Source organism: Podarcis vaucheri (genome assembly GCF_965113315.1).
Source record: "Podarcis vaucheri genome assembly, chromosome: 5".
Classification (NCBI taxonomy): domain Eukaryota; kingdom Metazoa; phylum Chordata; class Lepidosauria; order Squamata; family Lacertidae; genus Podarcis; species Podarcis vaucheri.
In genome coordinates, this window is record NC_138763.1 from 91,223,090 (window position 1) to 91,246,648 (window position 23,559).

General features: G+C 47.2%; 1 protein-coding gene across 2 annotated transcripts in view; it reads left to right on the forward strand.

Moving 5' to 3' along the window:
- Positions 1 to 8,445, forward strand: part of PKD2L1 (polycystin 2 like 1, transient receptor potential cation channel) — a 51,157-nt gene extending 42,712 nt beyond the window's left edge. Inside the window, exons 11-15 of one of the 2 annotated variants that reach the window (XM_082223578.1) lie at positions 776 to 897; positions 2,337 to 2,454; positions 2,570 to 2,706; positions 4,282 to 4,429; positions 7,503 to 8,445. In XM_082223578.1, the coding sequence (XP_082079704.1) occupies positions 776 to 897; positions 2,337 to 2,454; positions 2,570 to 2,706; positions 4,282 to 4,429; positions 7,503 to 7,700 (723 nt within the window). In that variant the 3' untranslated portion in view covers positions 7,701 to 8,445. Of the gene's footprint in view, positions 1 to 775; positions 898 to 2,336; positions 2,455 to 2,569; positions 2,707 to 4,281; positions 6,174 to 7,502 lie in introns of those variants that run through there. The other variant, XM_082223577.1, reaches the window with a different exon arrangement.
- Positions 8,446 to 23,559: the final 15,114 nt, after the last annotated feature.

Below are 23,559 nucleotides of genomic sequence, written 5' to 3' on the forward strand. Positions count from 1 at the left end.
ACATCAATCAGCCTAAGGTCTAACTTCAAGGGCCTTCTGGTGGTTTCCTCACTGCAAGAAGCAAAGTTACGGGAAACTAGGCAGAGGACCTTGTCAGTAGTAGTGCCTGCCCTGTGGAACGCCCTCCCATCAGATGTCAAGGAGATAAAGAATTACATAACTTTTAGAAGACATCTAAAGGCCGCCTTGTATCAGGAGGTTTTTAATGCTTGATGGTTTTATTATGTTTTTAGATACAGTGGTACCTCGGGTTACATATGCTTCAGGTTACATATGCTTCAGGTTACAGACTCCGCTAACCCAGAAATATTACCTTGGGTTAAGAACTTTGCTTCAGGATGAGAACAGAAATCGTACTTCGGTGTCGTGGCGGCAGCAGGATGCCCCATTAGCTAAAGTGGTGCTTCAGGTTAAGAACAGTTTCAGGTTAAGAACAGACCTCCAGAATGAATTAAGTTCTTAACCCAAGGTACCACTGTATGCTGTTAGATGCCCAGGTGGGTGGGGTATAAATAATCAAAATTATTTATTATTATTATTATTATTATTATTATTATTATTATTATTATTATTATTATTATTATTCTCTTCAGACACACTGCAGAGAGAACTGGAAGGTGTGGGGGGGCATGTGAACTCACTTTGATGTCTTGTGAATTCTGATTTCATTGTGACCATATTCCAGACTGTTCGTGTTGCTGCCATACCTCTTCTCTCTGCCTGCAGCAGGGTGAGGTGGCAAGGCTGAATTTTTCTATGCACCTTTTAACTCCAGGGCTATAATAGGACCCTAATGAAGCTGAAGCTGAAAAAAGACCGGATCTCTGACGTGCAGAAAGCTTTGCAGAAAGGGACCAAGGAGCTGGAATTTGAAGACTTTAAGAACAGCTTGAGAGAGTAAGTGGCTTCAGAGCTTGCAGAGAACCTCGGAAGTCCCTCATATTGCAGACTGGCATCAGCCAACAAACAATGTTTGATGCTAGACTTCCTCACATATCTCACTGTGGGAATGTTCAGGGAGGCAGGAGAGGATATACAGTGGTACCTCAGGTTACAGACGCTTCAGGTTACAGACGCTGCTAACCCAGAAATAGTACCTCGGGTTAAGAAATTTGCTTCAGGATGAGAACAGGAATCGTGCTCCGGCGGTGCGGCGGCAGCAGGAGGCCCCATTAGCTAAAGTGGTGCTTCAGGTTAAGAACAGTTTCAGGTTAAGAACGGACCTCTGGAATGAATTAAGTACTTAACCCAAGGTACCACTGTATTGTTTATTAATAACCTTCTTAACTTGCGCTAGCAAGTTCTATAACTTAGCAGAGTTTTACATTCCCCTTTTAAACGCACAGCAGATAGCTGGTTGCAGGCTTGTTTAAGCCTCTCACAATAAGGTTCCTAGTAAGTCCCCTTATTGGGACACGGGTGATGCTGTGGGCTAGACCACAGAGCCTAGGACTTGTTGATCAGAAGGTCGGCAGTTCAAATCCCCGCAATGGGGTTAGCTCCCGTTGCTTGGTCCCTGCTCCTGCCAACCTAGCAGTTTGAAAGCACGTCAAAGTGCAAGTAGATAAATAGGTACCACTCCGGCGGGAAGGTAAATGGCATTTCCATGCACTGCTCTGGTTCCCCAGAAGCAGTTTAGTCATGCTGGCCACATGACCCGGAAGCTGTACGCCGACAGGGTGCAGGCAGGAACTGGCTACCAACAATGTTGCTCCCACAACTTGGGACTGGGGCTGGCTGGCTTTTATCTGCCACGAGGCATAGGGCAGCCCCGGTCCACAGGTGACTCGCCTCTCCTGGCCTGGAGGCGAGCACTCCTCCTGCGGGAACTTAGTTCCCTCCGCCTCTCTGCCCTGAGCCTCTACAGCTCAGGAGAGGCTGGAGGGTTACCGGACCCAGAGGCAACCCCAGCTTCCCCTGACGGGGCTGAGAGTGGAGCACCTGCAGACAATGGGTCCTCCATCACCTCTGGAGCCAGAGCAGACTCAGCTGGTGCCTGCACCTGAGGATCCAGCACAGGTGAGGACCCTTCAGGCTCAGGCCCCAGCCCCGGCTCAGCTGGTTCTGGAGGCGGGGACTCCTGTGCAGGCTGGGATTCCTCAGGTTCAGCCTCCGAGTCCGAATCCCAGGCCATCACAATTCCCCCGGATGTCTTCTCTAGGAAAAGAAGGAATCTTGTACTTGACTGCTCCTCGTGTATCACATCCCACACTCACAGCATATGCTGAAGGGGCGGCCAAAGTGTTTTGCCAAATTTTCGTCTATCACAAGAACGTTATGTGTCCAGGCCCTGTATTTCAGCTCCACTCTCTCTCCTGCTGTCCTTCCTTCCTTAGGCTTGGCCATGCTGAGCACAAGATCACAGCAGCCTTTGCAAAGTTCGATAAAGATGGGAACCAGATTCTGGATGAGGAGGAGCAGAAGAGAATGCGGAACGACTTGGAGGAGAAGAGAGTAAGGATGCAGTCTCACTCTGTGTCACAGGAGTGCCTTTGTGGTCCTGAGTTTTAAAAGCATGATGGTCAAACCTGAACACGATAAAAATGACTGGCTGCTTCTTCTTTCCTAGGTTGCTTTGAATGCAGAAATTGAGAATTTGGGGAAATCCTTCAGGGACAACAATTTGGACGGCCCATTTGCCATTGCGGATGCAAAGAACAATCAAGAAAACAAATCTAGCCTGGTGTCTGAGGAGGAGTTCCAAACGTCTGTATTATTATTTAATTTTATTAGTACCTGTCAAATACACCCATCAGAATATACAAACCCAAAAAGAGATCACTAAATTATATGTTATGCAAAACATAGGTATGGCGCCTATACTCCATACCTTCCAACATTTCTCTGATGAAAATGTTGTTGTTGTTGTTTAGTCATTTAGTCGTGTCCGACTCTTCGTGACTCCCTGGACCAGAGCACGCCAGGCACTCCTGTCTTCCACTGCCTCCCGCAGTTTGGTCAAACTCATGCTGGTAGCTTCGAGAACACTGTCCAACCATCTCATCCTCTGTTGTCCCCTTCTCCTTGTGCCCTCCATCTTTCCCCACATCAGGGTCTTTTCAAGGGAGTCTTCTCTTCTCATGAGGTGGCCAAAGTATTGGAGTCTCAGCTTTGGCACCACACATCCACATTCCACACTGTTTTACACATTAAATGCTCGCTTCTGTCTGAGATTCAGGAATCACCAGGAAAGGAAATGAGGCAGCCATTGTTGGAGGGGGTAACAATGAAACTAACCAATCACGGTGCTAGATTTCAACTGTATTGTATTGTTTTAATATTCGGTTGGAAGCCGCCCAGAGTCGCTGGGGAAACCCAGCCAAATGGGTGGGGTATAAATAATAAATTATTATTATTATTATTATTATTATTATTATTATTATTATTAACGCCTACTTCACACGTTGGGGCGCAGGTGGCGCTGTGGGTTAAACCACAGAGCGTAGGATTTGCCGATCAGAAGTTCGGCGGTTCAAATCCCCACGACGGGGTGATCTCCCGTTACTCGGTCCCTGCTCCTGCCAACCTATCAGTTCGAAAGCACGTCAAAGTGCAAGTAGATAAATAGGTACTGCTCTGGCGGGAAGGTAAACGGTGTTTCCGTGCGCTGCTCTGGTTTGCCAGAAGCGGCTGGCCACATGACCCGGAAGCTGTCTGCAGACAAACGCCGGCTCCCTCAGCCAATAAAGCGAGATGAGCGCCGCAACCACAGAGTCGGCCACGACTGGACCTAATGGTCAGGGGTCCCTTTACTTTACCTTACTTCACACGTTAAACACTCGCTTCTGTCTGAGACTCAGGAAAAAACACTGCGACAGGAAATGAGACCGCCGTTGGGGGTAGCAACGAAACTGATGTTTCACCATGCTAGAAAAAAACCTTTAAAAATTAACATTTTTAGCTTCTTCCCCGTTAGATTCACAAAATGTTTAGGGGTATGCATACCCCTGCGTCCCCCCCAGAAAAAAACACTAGTTGTATGGCTACTTGCTATTTGGCTCAGGGGTCGCCTAACTCCATACCATCCAACATTTCTCCAATGAAAATAGGAGAAAAGCAGGGCATTTGGGGATGAAATCAGAAACCGGGGTGGCTTCTGTAAATCCAGGACTGTCCCTGGAAAATAGGGACACTCAGAGGGTCTAATATTCCCCTTCTGATATCAAACGAATTTGGAAGAGTTGGGCTCAAAACTAGAAGTGGAGCATGGGAATAATCTCTCCTTTGCTGATTGATGCACAAAGAGGTCAGCACAGGAACAAACCTCACTTTCTTCCACAGACTCCTGAGACGGGTTCTGCAGCTGGAGCATTCCATCGGTGGTGTCATATCCAAGACGGAAGCCTTGGTGGTTAAGCTGGAGGGACTGGAGAGAAGCAAATTCAAGAACAAGGACTCAGCAAGCAAACTTCTCAACAACATTAGCAAAGTAGGTATCTGTAGGTTCCAATTGCAACATCCTATCTACTCAGGGTGCAGAATCCACACTGGGCAATCCTCCCCCCCCAAAAAAAAATCTCAACAACTCTGGGCAATCCCCCCCTTTTCTGAATTTTTAGTCCCCCCCAAAAGGGGGTGTCTTGTACATGGGGTCGTGTTATACACAGAAAAGTACGGTATCCACTCTACGCAATAGAATGGGGCCAAGGCTTTGACCTGGTTCGCCAGTCGCATGAAACGCAAGTTTAAAACAAAATGTAGGTCAGGCTTCCTCAACCTTAGCCCTCCAGATGTTTTGAGACTACAATTCCCATCATCCCTGACCACTGGTTCTGCTAGCTAGGGATCATGGGAGTTGTAGGCCCCAAACATCTGGAGGGTTGAGGTTGAGGAAGCCTGCTGTAGTTCAATGCGAATCAACAATTGTGCTGGCCCACACTGCTCAGAAGTGTCTTGAAATTGATTTACAGATGGCATTTAACTCCGAGTAGGCTTGCTAAGGAACGCGGGTGGGTTAAACCACAGAGCCTAGGACTTGCCGATCAGAAGGTTGGTGGTTCAAATCCCCATGATGGGGTGAGCTCCCGTTGCTCGGTCCCTGCTCCTGCCAACCTAGCAGTTCGAAAGCACGTCAAAGTGCAAGTAGATAAATAGGTACCACTCCGGCGGGAAGGTAAATGGCGTTTCCGTGCGCTGCTCTGGTTCGCCAGAAGCAGCTTAGTCATGCTGGCCACATGACCCAGAAGCTGTACGTCGGCTCCCTTGGCCAATAAAGCGAGATGAGCGCCGCAACCCCAGAGTCGGCCACAACTGGACCTAATGGTCAGGGGTCTCTTTACCTTTACCTAGGCTTGCTAAGATGTATAAGACTGAATCAGATGAGTGCTGGAAATTCAGTGACGTTGAGGGAATGTTCTTTCACATGTGGTGGACTTGTAAAAGGGTAAAAGAGTATTGGGAAATAATCCATCCATAATGAATTGGGGGGGGATGTTTAAAAGCACCTTTAAAAAAAAACCAGGGTTCTTTTTGTTGGGGATAATTAAGACTGAAATTCCCACGTGCCAAAAAAGGTTATTTATGTATGCTACTACTGCGGCCAGTGTTTTGTTAGCCCCAAAATGGAAAATGAACAAGAGCCCAACTAAAGAAGAATGGCAACATAAGCTGAAAGGATATGTGCAGCTTGCAGACTTAACATATAGAATAAGAGAACCAGAAGAACATACCTTTAGAGAAGAGCGGAAAACGTTTTTTGAGTACCTGGGGGGAATTGTGTACATTTGAAAACATTGGCAGCATTAAGATGAATTCAACAGTGTAAATAAGTTTTGATGGATGGAACACTGAAAGGTTTAGTTTTTGTAAAATATGCAGGGATTTGTGATATGCAGAATGAACCATGGAAAGAGAAGAAGGGAAGTCACTGATATCTCAAGGATGTTTAAATTAGTATTTTAAATTGTAAAACAGAAAGAGAGAGAGTGTGTGTGGTGTGTGTGTGTTTTGCCAGAGCACCCCTCCCCTGCTGGTTTGTGGTTTCTTGCATCATCTGAACCCACCTTTACATTTCTCCGTGGACTGGTGGTTTAAAGTGAAAAGATTCCTATTGGCGTCTCCTCTCCACCTCAGTAACACTTGATAATCTGCATAGTCCAACTTTGGAACTCCTTGCCACAAGAGGCAGTGGTGCTTCTGAATACCAGCTTCAGGAACCCATGGAGGGCGGAGAGTGCTACAGTGGTACCCCGCAAGACGAACGCCTCGCGAGATGAAAAACTCGCAAAACGAAAGGTTTTTTCGTTTTTGAGTTGCCTCGCAAGACGAATTTCCCTATGGGCTTGCTTCGCAAAACGAAGCTTGCCCCGGAGACAGCGGGTCTCCTCTTTTGAAGCAAGGGGCGGCGGGGAGAAGCGATCTTCTCCCCGCAGCCCCAGGTCCGGGGACAGCGGGAAGCGCTTCCCGCTGCCCCTGGACCTCTTTTGAAGCAAGGGGCTGCGGGGAGATCGCTTCTCCCAGTGCTCCGAAGCCGGGCGGGGGGGAGGGAACACCTGCCCCCACCGCCCGGCTTCGGAACGCTGCTCCGAAGCGGGGCGGGGGGGGGTGGGAACACCTTCTGAAGGCGGGCGGGGGGCGAAAGTCTTTGTCCCCCCTGCCTGCCTTCCCAGGGGCTTTTAAATCGCCCCGGACAGCGGAGAAGTCCTCCGCTGTCCCGGGGCGATTTTAAAATGCCGCCCGCCAGCATTTTAAGATCGCCCGGACAGCGGAGAAGTCCTACGCTGTCCCGGGGGTTTTTAAAATGCTGGGGGTGGGAAGAAAAGCCCTTGTTCCCCCCCCAGCCTTCAGAAGAGGTCCGGGGACAGACTGTCCCCGGACCTGGTCTGAAGGCGGTTTCCCTAGGAACGCATTAATTGATTTTCAATGCATTCCTATGGGAAACCGTGCATCGCAAGACGAAAAACTCGCAAGACGAAGAGACTTGCGGAACGGATTAATTTCGTCTTGCGAGGCACCACTGTACTTGTAATCCTAGTGTTGCAGCAAGTCCTTCCCCGCTTCCGTCCGTAAGCCTCTGAATGAGCAGCTGCCTTTCCCTTTGTTATGTACTGAGTTGAATAGGATCCAGAATGCAGCAGTCTGATTGGTCCCAGAACAATAGGATTCAGAATGCAGCAGTCTGATTGGTCCTAGAGCAATAGGATTCAGAATGCAGCAGTCTGATTGGTCCCAGAACAATAGGATCCAAAATGCAGCAGTCTGATTGGTCCTAGAACAATAGGATTCAGAATGCAGCAGTCTGGTTGGTCCTAGAACAATGCAGCAGTATGACTGGTCCGCAGGAGCCACCCAATCCAGCTCCAGATGGAAGTGAATCCACAACCTGATTGGCCTACAGGAGAATTTCGGAATTAGCCAATCACGTGCAGCCCATTGTGTGAATAATGTATATAAAGCAGATACTTTGGAGAAACTTTCATTCCTCCTCACCACTATGAGCTGAATAAAGAGCATGAAGTCCACTCTCAACTCTGAGTCTATTTCACCCTTTTTCTTGCTCGCAGGAAGAACAGTTCAGCCAAGGAAGTCTGGTTCCTCAGAAGGCCGAGTGGGTCATCAAAGAAGAAGGTGGATCGGAGAGGCAGGAGAACGATGTCCGCTTAACCCCCCTGAGTGGCAGCAGCGCTTTCTACCCCAAGACAGAGCTCCCCGGCTCTCAGACCCCCAAGAGCACCCCACGACAATCCAATAAAAGCTTCTAACTCGTTTCTGAACAACCCCACTTCGCTAATAAAACACCACCACAATTCCCGCTACTTTACTACTTTTAGACTAGTCAGGACTAAAAAACAACAACACACCTATGCGTGGTTTTAATTGTGCTTTTAATCCCGTGGTTAGGACTCTCCATATCTCGCTCTTTCCAAAATGGAACCTCAAGGGCCTCAGTCCAGATCAGAGCAGTGGGGTGAGAGAGAGTTTAACCTCTTCTCCTTTTCCTACTGAAAACTGCCCCGCTGGATTTCTTTAAAAAGTATGCAATTTTCAGTCGTTAAAAATTGCAGCAAATCGGAGCTGGCAAGGAGGGTGATTTAGAGTGGATAGATGGCACAGGGGCACAGAATAACTCTTCCTTTATTGGGGAAATCCGTAGCTACTTTTTTGTGGCATGGGATTCAAAAGTGCAATTAACATAGCTGTCAACTGTCCCTTATTTGGTGGGAAAGTCCCTTATCCCAGCGCTGTGTCCCGCTGCTGCCCCTTATTGATGATGTCCCTTAAATTTCCCGGGTTTCAAAGGAAGCAGCTCCTCTCCCTCCCTCCCTGCCGGCCAGGGAGGAGTGAGGCTCCAACTGTGTTGCTTGGCTGCGTTGCTCACCCAATAAGGAGTCTAAGAATGACTGGGGGGGTGGAGCTTGCATGCCTTGTGCCGATCAAATCAGCCGCGTTGCCTGGGGACTCACCTTTGCTCAGCGCTTCCCAGCGGAGAGGTGACGGTGGTTTTCCTTGCTGCATCCCCTTTGCCAGGTTGCTGCGCCATGGGAACCACCGCTTGAGGCTTCGTTTGGCAGCTGGCTGGGTTTTCTGCCTTTGGCTCGGAGGGCTGAGAAGTTGAACATACCTGTGTTCGGAAAATTGCTTATTTTGGCTGCTGGTCCCTTATTTTCAAATCTGTAAGTTGACAGCTATGGCAATTAAAGTCTCTTCTCATTTCACCCCTGGAAGAGAAAGAACACAGTCTTCACAACACAACCATGTTTGGCTACATGCGATGAACTGCAATGGAGAAGGATCACTATTTCCTCTGGGCATTGGAATCGGGGGGCAGATTTCAGATCTGGATTCAAATTTTGCCACTAGCTTCTGTATGTTTCAAATGGACCCTAGTCCTGCTCAGATAGATTGAAAGCCCTGAGGAAGTCTGAAAGTTGTTGTCACTTTGCACAAAAATATTTTTGGACATGGATTTCAATTCAGTGCAGGAAAATCATGCCCACACCATATATTATAATAAATATAATTGAATGGTATGTATTCCGAGTGCTGTAAAAACTACAGTGGTACTTCGCAAGACGAATGCCTCGCAAGACAAAAAACTCACTAGACGAAAGGGGCTTGCTTCGCAAGACGGAAACGTCTTGCAAGTTTGTTTCCTTTTTCTTAACACCGTTAATACAGTTGCGACTTGACTTCGAGGAGCAACTCATAGAACGCGGTGTGGTAGCCTTTTTTGAGGTTTTTAAAGACTTTGGTGATTTTTGAAGCTTTTCCAAAACTTTCCCGACACCGTGCTTTGCAAGACGAAAAAAAACGCAAGACGACAAAACTCGCGGAACGAATTAATTTCGTCTTGCGAGGCACCACTGTAATAATAATATGTGCAACATGTGCTTAAAATAAAACTAATAGGACAATTACAGTAGACAAGGAAGAACATAACGTTCCCATCTGAGGCAGCAAATTCCCACCACCTGCACATAGCTGTCAACTTTTCCCTTTTCTTGCGAGGAATCCTATTCAGAATAAGGGAATTTCCCTTTAAAAAAGGGAAAAGTTGACAGCTATGCACCTGCATACATGGCTAAATAGATACCTGTCTATTTATTGCATATGGACTGGTTCCAGACCGCCAGCGTGTTGAACCTTCCCCCTAATCCGTTTGCACAAAGTTTGTGGGGAGCTTAGGCAAGGTTAGCCATTTATGGAGCGTTGATTCTGATTTGTTTGCGAGGAAGTTACAAAACCGTGCGTCAGGCCATTACTATCCCACACTTCCCAGTGCATTTAATTGTGCCGCCTAAATTTTCCATCGTGTGACTGATTGCTATCCCGAAACAGCATCAATCTGGAAGGGCCCGTAGCTGGTCTGGTGCAAATCCGCTGCCTCAGATGGAAGCTTCAAATGGCTTCTTTGCCTATTGTACACATGTTTTCCCTGACTGTTCCTTTAAATCATGGGTAGGCAAACTAAGGCCCGGGGGCCAGATCCGGCCCAATCGCCTTCTAAATCCGGCCTGTGGACGGTCCAGGAATCAGTGTGTTTTTACATGAGTAGAATGTGTCCTTTTATTTAAAATGCATCTCTGGGTTATCTGTGGGGCCTGCCTGGTGTTTTTACATGAGTAGAAGGTGTGCTTTTATTTAAAATGCACCTCTGGGTTATTTGTGGGGCATAGGAATTCGTTCATTCCCGCCCCCCCCCCAAATATATATATACCGTATTTTTTGCTCTATAAGACTCACTTTTTCCCTCCTAAAAAGTAAGGGGAAATGTGTGTGCGTCTTATGGAGCGAATGCAGGCTGTGCAGCTATCCCAGAAGCCAGAACAGCAAGAGGGATTGCTGCTTTCACTGCGTAGCCATCCCTCTTGCTGTTCTGGCTTCTGAGATTCAGAATATTTTCTTGTTTTCATCCTCCAAAAACTGTCTTGTGGTTTGGTGCGTCTTATAGAGCAAAAAATACGGTGTATATATAGTTCGGGGGCCCCACAAGATCTGACAGACAGTGGACTGGCCCCCTGCGGAAAAAGTTTGCTGACCCCTGCTTTAAATAGAGGTTGCAGATATAATAATCTAAAATTCCACGTATCATTTTGTACCTCTCTCTCGGCAGAGCCCAAAGCCATAAGCAGAGCCTTGACCATTGCACCCAGGGCTGGACTTATTGCTATCACCTGCCAAGTCCGCCCAACTCCTCCTCCGCCTCTGTGGAGTCCACCTGCCTGGATCTCCTGCTGGCAGTGCTCTGCTTGTGAAGGCCAGCACCAAACTTAAAATACTTCCTTGCATTGTATAGATTTGTTCTCTGCTCAGACCCCGCAAGCACTCAGCCATGTGCTAGACTCACCTTCCATCATGCCTGTGAACCGACACACACATCTCAGCACTGCTACTGATGCTTGATGACTAGAATAGGCACGGTAACCTGTCATGTCTTCCCATCCTCTTGTGTGGTGCGTAATGATTGTCACTCTGGGCTAGGATTGGACCAGATGTCCATTGTGGTCTCTCGCATCTCTGCAAATCTACAATCCTATGGCTATTGCTATGCGGTGCCGTCACCTGCCGTATTGTCATTTGTGACTTCTTGTATTCTTGTAAAAAATAATAATATGGCGCTTCTGGTTAAAAGTTCTAATGTAACTCAAAAGGAGTAAAGGATTTTTCAGTGAACAAGATGTACACAATGTGGGTGGCTTTCTTTTCCTCCCCTCCTCCACACACCCACACACCCCGTCTGAATGTTTGAAAGGAACAAGTTTCTTACCACAGTCCTGGCTGAATACCCGATGTTGTTGTTGTTGTTTAGTCATTTACTTGTGTCCGACTCTTCGTGACCCCATGGAGGGAGCCGCGTTCATCCACAGACAGCTTCCCGGTTCATGTGGCCAGCATGACTAAACCACTTCTGGTGCAACAGGACACCGTGACAGAAGCCAGAGCGCACAGAAACGCCATTTACCTTCCCACCACAGTGGTACCTATTTATCTACTTGCACTGGTGTGCTTTTGAACTGCTAGGTTGGCAGGAGCTGGGACAGAGCAATGGGAGCAATTTCCAGCTGAAAAAAAGCCCTGGGTTTTAATGTTATAGTCTCAAGGTGAAGGCAGCCAAACATACTTTCCTGTAGCGGCATTGCACATGGAAGATGCAATCTTTGTGCTCCATGAGTTGGGCATATTTGGTGCCTCCATGCCAACCCTAGGGAGTGCCACAGATGTGGAAATGCTGCTGTTAATCTCCAAATGAAGGGATTTAAAAACAGATCTATTCTACACAGAGCCCCACTCTGGGGAAGTGTTTTCCTCAGCTTCCGCACCAGTGCCAAATCACAAAAATTGTTCCACTCCTTTTGCACCCTTCTGTTAAGTTTATCAGGCACTTCTCCAGCAGAACACTAGATGTCTCTAGCGCACAATTAACAGGCAACTGCATTGCTTATTTCTTTATATCTCACACTTCACCAAATCAGTGAAACAGCGCCCTTCGTAAGCCAAGCATACAAGACAGTTACAATATGTGGGCCCGTCTGCACTGCACCTGAAAACCCACACGGCTCTGCGTGGATAGATGCAAGGACCACACCTTATTTATATGACGCATTTTGTTTCATGTAGCCCACCTGCAGGCTGCCTGTAAAGGTAAAGGGACCCCTGACCATTAGGTCCAGTCGTGACCGACTCTGGGGTTGCGGCGCTCATCTCACTTTACTGGCCGAGGGAGCCGGCGTACAGCTTCCGGGTCATGTGGCCAGCATGACTAAGCCGCTTCTGGCGAACCAGAGCAGCGCACGGAAACACCGTTTACCTTCCCACTGGAGCGGTACCTATTTATCCACTTGCACTTTGACGTGCTTTTGAACTGCTAGGTTGGCAGGAGCAGGGACCGAGCAACGGGAGCTCACCCCGTCGCGGGGGTTCGAACCGCCGACCTTCTGATCGGCAAGTCCTAGGCTCTGTGGCTTAACCCACAGTGCCACCCGCACCCCTGTGGGCTGCCTGTGGACCACCCCTGAACCTACCCGCCCTTGCACACTTTCTGACACACTTGTATTCAGTGCCAGATTTTGGTGTAAGCTAAACAAGCTATAGCTTAGGGCCCCACTCTCTTGCGGCCCCCCCAAAAAAACTTTGGTCAAACGCATCTTGGTAGCTTCGAGAACACTGTCCCACCATCTCATCCTCTGTCGTCCCCTTCTCCTTGTGCCCTCCATCTTTCCCAACATCAGGGTCTTTCCCAGGGAGTCTTCTCTTCTCATGAGGTGGCCAAAGTATTGGAGCCTCAGCTTCAGGATCTGTCCTTCCAGTGAGCACTCAGGGCTGATTTCCTTCAGGATGGAGAGGTTTGATCTTCTTGCAGTTCATGGGACTCTCAAGAGTCTCCTCCAGCACCATAATTCAAAAGCATCAATTCTTCGGCAATCAGTCTTCTTTATGGTCCAGCTCTCACTCCCATACGTCACTACTGGGAAAATCATAGCTTTAACTATACGGACATATAAAGGGCCCCATAACCTTCAGTAGCTTAGGGCCTAATCAAACCTAAATCCAGCCCTGGATGTATGTATTAGTGGAAAGAAGGACAAGGCACTGCAGCTTCTGTTTTTCCATTCAGTCCTTCCCTGAACCTTATCCCAGCACTCCATTGATGGAAAACAGTAAAAGGGATGTAGACAACAGGGCATGCTGTGGGTCATTGACCATTTACTATTTTGGCTGCGTGGTGAGGGGCACGGAGGAGGAATTAAGACATAACCAAAAATAATCAGAATATATGGCTGCAGGTTGACCCACAAAAGCGCCAAGTAATAGGTTTTGATTAGCTTCTTATGTTTCTTCTCCCCGTTAGTGGAAAGACGGAATTTCACTTAAGAAAAATCAGTATGTCGCCCTTTCAGCAGGAACCGTTCTCCCCCCCCCAAAAGGGGGAGAAATAAAAAAGAAAGAAAGGAGTAAGTGACCTAAAAGTAATGGGGCAAATGAGATTTAAATTTTTCACAACACTGGAACAGCTTTCATACATTTTGGAAGGCCGGGCCCCCACCACCGCCTTCTTGTTTGCTTTCTTTCCAGAATGTTTTTTACTTTTGTCCTTTTCCCTTATGGGGTATCCAAGAGCCCATATAGAGTCCTTACATAGGTTCCCTATTGGTAGGAGAAAATAACAGAGGCAAACCAGAGAATACTGAGAAGCAAAGCAGCTAGTAAGCTTGATCTTTATTGATCTGTTGCAACAGGGTGCTCCCCTCACCCGAAGGAGAGAGGAGGAACCCAGAACAATGGCGCGCAAGGCCGTATAAAGACTTTTGAAATTGCCACCCTGTAGATCAAGACCACGCCCAGAAACATCATACATACGTCACAGAAGGGGTGTAACCTAAGACCACCCCTCAGATACATCATACCTACATCACAGAAAAGGCGGTCTTAAAACAGAAATTTGAATGTTGTTTTTCTCCTGTCGTTGTTTATCTCCTGGCTGGCAGGTTACTTGATTGGATTGCCAGTATTTTGTAATGATAAATACTTAGTTCCAGGGCCAGGTCACAGACTCACGCCCTATTCAAACAAAGACATACCCTTAAGACAGGATTTGTGAAGGAAAAGACAATGGGGAGGCTTTTCCATTTTCTTTTGACCTTACAGAGAAAACATTTGGTCAGTTTGGGAATCAAAATGGTTCCAGGTCGGTCTTCCTGTGCTGATCTATGTATCAGTTACAGATAGGTAGCCGTGTTGGTCTGCCATAGTCAAAATAATTTTTTTTTATTTTGATCTATGTATGTGCATGGTTGGTACACTTATGAACATTTAACATATATCTAAGACCTCAAAATTCCTATCACACTTTCTAAAGCGTTTCTCCTTTCAAAGTTTTCTAAACAATGCTATTGGCTATGAAGAAAAACAAGAGAAGGAACATCAGCAAGTGTTTCGTAAGAGCTGAGCTGTTCAATCCAACCTGATCTTCTCAGGTCACCTGTAGCTCTACACGTTTTGTGGAGCAGACAAGGGCAGGGTTCGGAAACGTTGGTGTCAGCCTTATGCAAACATGCTTTAGAGCAAGCCTATTGGACTCGGTGGGACTTATTTCTAAGTAAAGTTCATAGGGCTGGACTGCATAATTTGCTTTAGATTGTTGACATATACGACATGAAGCATTTCCATGCCAGTGAAACCATGTGTCGAGACATTACTGAAGCAAAGGAAGTGCCCTCAAAAACTTCTTTCCTCAGTACGAACGTCATGCCCAGAAGGTTGCACACTGGGATATTTCTCATAGATACTTCAATTCGGTGTTGCAACGCATTGTACATTGTCGTACACCTCTGCGCATGTGCGCGATGAAGTCTAGCGTGGCGTGTGGAGTTGCGTACCCCCCCCACCCAACATTTTTCTGATGAAAATTGGGACAGCCTTTTCTGCATCAGGAAGCTTCTCCCGCATTTGGTCTCGCCACACACAGAGACATCATATGCACAACTGCCGCCTTGAACCAAGTGCAACCTCTCAGCCTAGCCTACTTCGGAGGATTGTTGTAAAGGGAAAAAATGTGCGGAGGAAGAGATCAAGTACAACACCTTCAACAGATAAATGGAAAGAAATAAAATGTGAGCTGCCTTAAGTCTCTGTCACGGAAAATGCGGGTAATAATAATAATAATAATAATAATAATAATAATAATGGAAACTGTGAGGATGATCAGGAACATAAAGGTAAAGGGACCCCTGACCATTAGGTCCAGTCGTGGCCGACTCTGGGGTTGTGCGCTCATCTCGCTTTACTGTCCGAGGGAGCCGGCGTACAGCTTCTGGGTCATGTGGCCAGCATGACTAAGCCGCTTCTGGTGAACCAGAGCAGCGCACAGAAACACCGTTTACCTTCACGCCGGAGCGGTACCTATTTATCTACTTGCACTTTGACGTGCTTTCGAACTGCTAGGTTGGCAGGAGCTAGGACAGAGCAACGGGAGCTCACCCGTCACAGGGATTCGAACCGCCGACCTTCTGATTGGCAAGTCCTAGGCCCTGTGGTTTAACCCACAGCGCCACCCGCGTCCCTGATCGGGAACATACCAGAGAGTAAATCCTATTGAACTCAGTGAGATTTAGTTCTGAGTAAAAATGCTTAGGATTGCAGTGAAAGGCTGCCCAGTCTTTATCCAGTTACCTATGAGTAAGCTCCATTGAATTCAGTGGGACTTAACTTCTCAGTAGACAGAGTAAGCTTCCATTTACAATAAAGGAATAAGCAGTAAATGCATTTCCTTTTTTAAAAAATGGCTGCCTGTAATTAAATAATTTAAATTTTAAAGTGGATGGGTGACATTTTCCTTCAAAATCATAGGAAGAGCTTCATAGGCCAGCTTCACCATTTCCTTCATTTGGTGCAGGAATTTTATTTTCAGCATAAACAGGACTCAGTTTTGGCACCTACACACACAAACCACTTTTAATTGTTCTCTGAGATGTGGAGGGGATGAGAATAAGAAAACCAGGACGTTCTGAGATCAAATCAGAAATCGGGTCCTCCCTTAAAGAGGGCACGTATTGCGGTGAGACCTGGACAACCGACACCCGGTGTTATGTACTGAAGTTCTCGCCCTGGGCCAGCAGGGGGATGCTGTAGATAGTTTTCAATCAGGTCCACATATGCAAATAAGGAATTGAAAGTGATGTTCAGTGATTGGATAGTTACAGAAAGTTGTTACTGTTGCTTTGTAGTTGAGCGCTGTATAAGCAGGTTGGCACAACCCTTCAGTTCAGTTCTGTTCTGGCCTGTGAATAAACAAGAGCTGTCTGAAGAATCGCTGTGTTGTCTGATATGTTCACCCACAACTTAACACCCTGTGTTGTAGGTGGGTACATTTGGTCAGCCACAACACCCGATTGGTAGGTCCCTCGAAGCTGGGTACGATCTGGCCAATGGGATGCAGTCCAAATGGTTCGAGGGACCTATTTATGCCCGTGCATGTGACCCAGAGCTTCCTCTTATGGCGCTTGCATTCGGAACACCCGCCCACCTCTCCCTACTTTTAGGGCTTGTTGCGCTTGACCTTGCTATGCCGTCGTGTGTCGTCTGTCGTTGGGACAGGGGCATGGCAGGAATTTTCCCCGCTTGGCTGATTGGCTGCTGTCATTTGGGTTTCGCCTGCCACGTAGCAAATCGTCACAACTTGGAAGGTTGCAGATAGGCTCTGGTTCAGGTGACAGGGATGGGAGAACGCTCTCGCCATCCCTATGTGAAGGGTATTGCGTTAAAGGATCCAGGGACTTGACGGTTTGGTCAACCCCTGAGAGGGGGTTGTGCCTGTGCCTGAGTCCAGGGGGACATTTGGGTGGCGGAGATAGCCCGTTCCTGGCTTTCCGCTTATCCAGGTGTTCACCCTTGGCTGACCTATGCTGGAACCCTGGGTCAGCGCTCCCTGCAACGGTGCAGGGAGCTAGTCGAACCAGAGCCTATGCAACCAGTCACTTTCTGTAATCAATAAAGTTGTGGCCTAAATTCTGCCAAAAACCAAACCAAAAAATTCAGTCAAGTGTGAATTTATTTAGGGGGCAGGTTTCTGGGTCTGAACACGCAATCTGGGACAGCTTCTGTAATTCCCTGGACTGTCCTTAGAAAATAGGAACACTTGGAGGCTCTGTGTTACGTACTGAGTTGAAAAGGATCCAAAATGCAGCAGTCTGATTGGTCCTAGAACAATAGGATCCAGATTGCAGCAGTCTGATTGGTCCGCAGGAGCCACCCAATCCAACTCCAGGTGGAAGTGAATCCGCAACCTGATTGGCCGACAGGAGAATCCCAAAATTAGCCAATCACGTGTGGCCCATTGTGTAAATAATGTATATAAAGCAGACATTTCGGGGGAACTTCCATTCCTCACTACTATGAGCTGAATAAATCCACACTCGACTCCGAATATATTTCACTCTGCTTGGTCTCCCTACACACAAAAAAATGTGTGCTCTTGAGTGAGCCACTGGAAGGCTTGAACCCTCAATATTTTCCCCAGATCTTTCAAAATTAAGACAAGGGGGGGAACAAATAGGTCTAGGGTTGACTCAATATGAGGTTTTCCTTTTCAAGCAGGGAGAGTTCAGATTATGAGCAGCTCCCACAGGAACTTTGGCCTCCAAAGCCTCTGGCAGCATGTTATGTAAAAATGAGAAATCAAATATAGTTATGAAAGACCAGGTTATGGTGACCTGCGCATGGATTCAGGGCGAGTGCGGAGCAGGCCGAACTTTGCTCCCGAAGATTATGGCAGCTGCCACTATATAATCTCGCATGTTGTGCCAACTCACATCTTTCTGGGAGAGGCTCAGTGAAAAAGATAACATATTTAAACACAGAAAAAGGAGGCAAGTCTTTGTTATGAAATTCAATTCCCAGATAAATAAGAGCCATCAGGTTGATTCCTCTTCAAAGAAAGCTTTTTAGTGAAAATTTTCCAGGATTCTAGCCCTGAAAGGGAGCACTCGTGATTATTGCATCTTATACCATTGCTCATTTTCTGTATAAATCATGAGGGGGAAACCCCTCATTTAAAGACAATTAGTCGTGCTGAAATCTTGTTGAAATCAATGGGACAAGTTAGCAGTGTTTGCAGTAGCTTCCAGGTTACCTGTTTGTCGAGCCTTCATAGACCCTCCAAGTATCCCTATTTTCCAGGGACAGTCCCGGATTTGCAGAAGCCGTCCTGGTTTCTGTTCTGATCCTGGAACGAACCACTCTTCCTTCGTAAAGGTAAAGCGACCCCTGACCATTAGGTCCAGTCGTGACCGACTCTGGGGTTGCGGCACTCATCTCACTTTATTGGCCAAGGGAGCCGGCGTACAGCTTCTGGGACATGTGGCCAGCATGACTAAGCCACTTCTGGAGAACCAGAGCAGCGCACGGAAACGCCGTTTACCTTCCCGCTGGAGTGGTACCTATTTATCTACTTGCACTGTGTGCTTTTGAACTGCTAGGTTGGCAGGAACAGGGACCGAGCTACGGGAGCTCACCCCGTCACGGGGATTCGAACCGCTAACCTTCTGATTGTCAAGTCCTAGGCTCTGTGGTTTAACCCACAGTGCCACCCGCGTACCTTAGGACGTCCCAATTTTCATCAGAGAAATGATGGAGGGTATGGAGTTATGTGACCCTTGAGCCAAAGAGATAAGTAACTCTACAACCATTAGAAGACATCTGAAGGCAGCCCTCTGTAGGGAAGTGCTTTTTTAATGTTTGATGTTATTAAGCATTCTTAAGCTATTTGTGAAGCACTTGTCACCCCGCATTTCCTCAGCACTTTCCTTCCTGCAAAAAGTCCGAAGTGGCTTTGTTGTGTAAGAGCATCAAATCCGCATTCACTGCCAGAATGCGAATGAATCTCACCCACAAAATAGCAACAGTCTGGAAGAACCCTAATACAACTGTCCATATGCAACCTAATGAAGTATTACCGATTTTAACAGGATGTGCAGGTCTGATCCTTTGCTTGTCGAGACCCCTCAGCCACCCCCTCGTTGGGAAATAACTCACACCAGGACACAGACATTAAGTTTATGTTATTGGGCAAAGGTACACGGGTGGCGCTGTGGGTTAAACCACAGAGCCTAGGACTTGCTGATCAGAAGGTTGGCGGTTCGAATTCCTGCGGCGGGGTGAGCTCCCGTTGCTCAGTCTCTGCTCCTGCCAACCTAGCAGTTCAAAAGCATATCAAGGTGCAAGTAGATAAATAGGTACCGCTCCGGCAGGAAGGTAAACGGCGTTTCCGTGCGCTGCTCTGGTTTGCCAGAAGCGGCTTAGTCATGCTGCCCACATGTACACCGGCTCCCTTGGCCAATAAAGCGAGATGAGCGCCGCAACCCCATAGTCGGTCACGACTGGACCTAATGGTCAGGGGTCCCTTTACCTTTACTATTGGGCAAATTGGGCCACAGCTTTATTGAATTACAGAATGTGAGTGGTATTGGCTTAGGCATTGATTGGACCCGACTATATCTGATTCCTGCCCTCTGCGCAGGAAGTCCAGCAAGGGTAAACCACTGGTAGGGGGAGCGCTGTCAATGCAAACCAACTCAAGCTCCCCCTGGTGTTCCCATCAAGGTCGTTTCAAGGCCCTAGCCCCCAACCGGGCTTCGAACAAGATCAAGACCCCCGGATTCCTGTAACGGAATACCCTTAAGCTTGGAGGGGCAGGTGATGGCCACACCTCCCCTCCCCCAAACAGGGTCAAACAATGGCTAACCGCAACCCTAACAAAGTTGTGATGATTGCTACGAGGTAGGCGAAAAACCATTTAAACTGCCCCGGCCACACACACACACACCCACCCCGGCCAGCGGATTGGCTGGCCGGGCTCTGACGTGGCCGGGATCCCCCGGGCAATGGGGGACAAAGTCCCCCGCCCCCGGTGAGCAATGGGTGGCCACACAGTCCACCGCAACTACTCCCCACTGAGAAGTGGAGCAGATTTTGAGCTACAGCTTGTTTAATGTTAGGCTTGGATGCCATGAACCCAGTTGAAATCCTTGCTAAGCCACAAAGCTCCCCCCATGGCTTTGTGCAAGTCATTTTCTCTCAGCACAACCTACCCCACAAATATCTAAAACAATGCAACGGCCTTTGGGATTTTTGAATTTAGAGCCCACCTTTCCACTAAATGGCGCCAACAGAATTAACACAGTAAAATGCAATAATTCACAAAAATGCAGCAACGAAATAATAAAAAAGCAGATAAAACATCCATCAAAACAACCAATTAAACTCTGGGCGGCTTCCAACAGAATATTAAAAACACAATAAAACATCAAACATTAAAAACTTCCCTAAACAGGGCTGCCTTCAGATGTCTTCTCAAAGTCAGATAGTTGTTTATTTCCTTGACATTTGATGGGAGGGCATTCCGCACGGTGGGTCGGTGGGTGCCACTACCGAGAAGGCCCTCTGCCTGGTTCCCTGTAGCCTCACTTCTCGCAATGAGGGAGAAGGCCCTTGAAGCTGGACCTCAGTGTCCGGGCTGTACAATGGGGGTGGAGATGCTCCTTCAGGTATACAGGACTGAGGCGGTTTAGGGCTTTGAATTGTCACATGAACAACACTGATGAACTTTGAGGGAACAATCTGCTTTTACGAGTTTTGACCCAGCTGGGCCAGTCGCAAATCAGCGACGTCCATTACATGTATGGTTGGATAGCAATACTGTGTCTCTCACCAAGAGGTCAACAAGCTTTTGCAATCAAATAGGCCCTTCAAAGACAGAGAGCACCTATTTATGTAGGGCAGCCTTTCTCAACCTCGGGTCCCCCTAGATGTGGTTGGACTACAGCTACCATCATCCCTGACTGCTGGCCCCCCTTTTCACTAGGGACGATGGGAGTTGTAATCCAACCACATCGGGGGACCCAAAATTGGGAAAGGCTGGTTCAGAGGCTGGCTGGGACCATCAACGAACCCATGAATGGTCGAAGAAAACGACATTTCAGCCAGCAAAACATGGTAACTTTCCTTTGGCACGTCAACAATCCATTTGCCTACATAACCATTGGTCCCCAGTGGGCCTCTAGCCATTCTATGTGATAAGGGTTAAAGAAGTTCATCAGTGATTACCATCACGTCCTTTCCCCCTCTCAGCAGGAAAAATCTGCATGAGCTTCCTGCAGCTATTTCCTCAGGAAGGAAGGGGTGGCAGAGGTCGCTCCTGGCTTTCTTACACATAACAGAGCAAGTGAGTTTGTTTACCGCACCTTTGAAAATAATCTTTGCTCCTTGATCTCAAAGGGTTTCTCCTCCATTGTTAGAGAGCTCGGGTGGGGTGGAAATGGTCACTGATCTCCACAGGCTACCGAGACACGCTGGCCCAAGATCAGCAAGGATATTCTTGCCCCCGCCGTCACTAGCCACACTACAGAAAGTCACTGCTTTCCTCCCCACCTCCCAGAATCCCAACCTTCTCACGGAAAAATCCCTTATTATTCCATCTACTTTCAATTGTCCGTTGCCCCTTTTCTGACTCTCTTGCAAGGATGGATCAAGGGAGTGAATTAAGCAACACGTGAAATAAGATACCACAAAACGAGCCATGCCGCATGTTTAAGACTAACCCATTTATTATGGCTGAAATATACTCGGAGTCGAGAGTGGATTCCATGCTCTTTATTCAGTTCATAGTGGTGAGGAGGAATGGAAGTTCCCCCACAATATCTGCTTTATATACATTATTTACACAATGGGCTGCACATGATTGGCTAATTCCGGGATTCTCCTGTAGGCCAATCAGGTTGTGGGTCCACTTCCACCTGGAGCTGGATTGGGTGGCTCCTGCGGACCAGTCATACTGCTGCATTGTTCTAGGGCCAATCAGACTGCTGTATTCTGAATCCTATTGTTCTAGGACCAATCAGACTGCTGCATTTTGGATCCTATTGTTCTAGGACCAATCAGACTGCTGCATTTTGGATTCTATTCAACTCAGTACATAACAATGCCGTAATCTGTCATGGGCTACAAAAAAATACTCTGAGCACATTCTGTTTCACGTTTTGAACTCACTTAGCTCATCGTATTCGCTCACTTCCTGCTTTTAAGCCAGTCACCAGCTCTCATTCTAATCTATCTCAGAGATGGGGCAACGCCACCTCAGATACAGAAGGATGTCCAATATGGCTGCAAAGAGGAGGATTTCATTTAGGGTTCCCATATTTCAATTTCAAAGTTGTTGAGCTTTTTTAAAAAAAGTAAATTATTGTTAAGTAAATTATATTTTTTAGCTAATTTGTGGGGAATTCGCCAAAATCAACACGTCCAAGATGGGCTGCCATACGTCCAGGCTCTCCCAGGCAATTTGCCCGATTTTTGAAAATTCTGCCCGGACGCCATTTTTAACAGAATCCCTGCTATTTTCGGGAAATATCCGGACATATGGCAGCCCTAACTTCCTTTAACTTATAAATAACCAGTCTTTCACCCCCAGCCAAATTAGTACAGCTCCGAGGGGGCGACCAATCTTAATCTTGCTTTCTGGTTGCGCGCTTTTGGCTCCCGCGCAACACACATGCCGAAGATCCATCAGTTTTCGCATTTTGTATGCGCAGGTGTCCGCAAGCCGGGCTCGCAAGATAGCTTGCGGATAGCAACTTGTTCTGGGGTCGGGGGAAGCTCGGACTTCCCCCGCCCCAGCCCCGCGGCTGGGGGGGAGGAGAAATATATTTTTTTTATTCATTCCCCCCCCCACAAAAAGGAGGTGCGCCCTAAGGGCTAGTGCGCCCTATAGGGCGAAAAATACGGTATTTTGGAAATGTACATCCAGTTTTTCCCCCTTTAATTTTTTGGGGGGGCATCAAGCGAGTGGGGTCCTAAGCTATAATTTGTTTAGCTTATATGTATATGCAGCACTGTCCAGCAATGACATACTTGAGGGTTCTGCAGGACGTTTCACCATGTGTCTGCTTTTGGTGGTTTTGCTCCAGTCCTGTGCTGCTCATGAGAGTGCTGACAAGGTTTTAATGTTGTTGAGTCATGTTGTTATAAAAGGGTGCAGGCAGGAGTGGCTAGAAACATCCAGGAGGTCGCTCTGACTGTTCCTTCGAAGACATTGGAGCAACGAACTCCGGAGCGAACCAGTTTCGGTGAAACGAGAATGTTAAGATGTAGATAGATGGAAAACCTGGTCTCTGCAACATCAGCACCCTTGCTCAGTATTTCTCCAAAGTCTGTGCATTTCCTGGCTTGTGTAACAGCATTAAATATCTGCAGTTACAGACTTCCACTTCTGCTGAGTCACACAAGTCAGCAAAAAAAAAAAAAAGTGTCATGTTCTTTCTTTTACTGGTCACACATTCCGTTTGTTAGTATTTTCGACAGGGCTGGGGAACTGTAAGTCAAAGGGTTGAATTACAATTGTAGAGTAAAATAGCTGTTTTACCATGAAATATTAAAATGCAAAATTTAAATCCATAGATACTAGAATGTTTGCTATCAGTGTTAGGAATGAGGGGGTTTTTTTTACAATAAAAAATACATTTACCCATCATGTTTTTTAATATAACTTCTGTATTTGGAGGTAACTTTCCGGAGTAGACTGTATTTGAGATTTGAGTGTTTGGCTATTTTTCGTTATGGAAAAAAAAT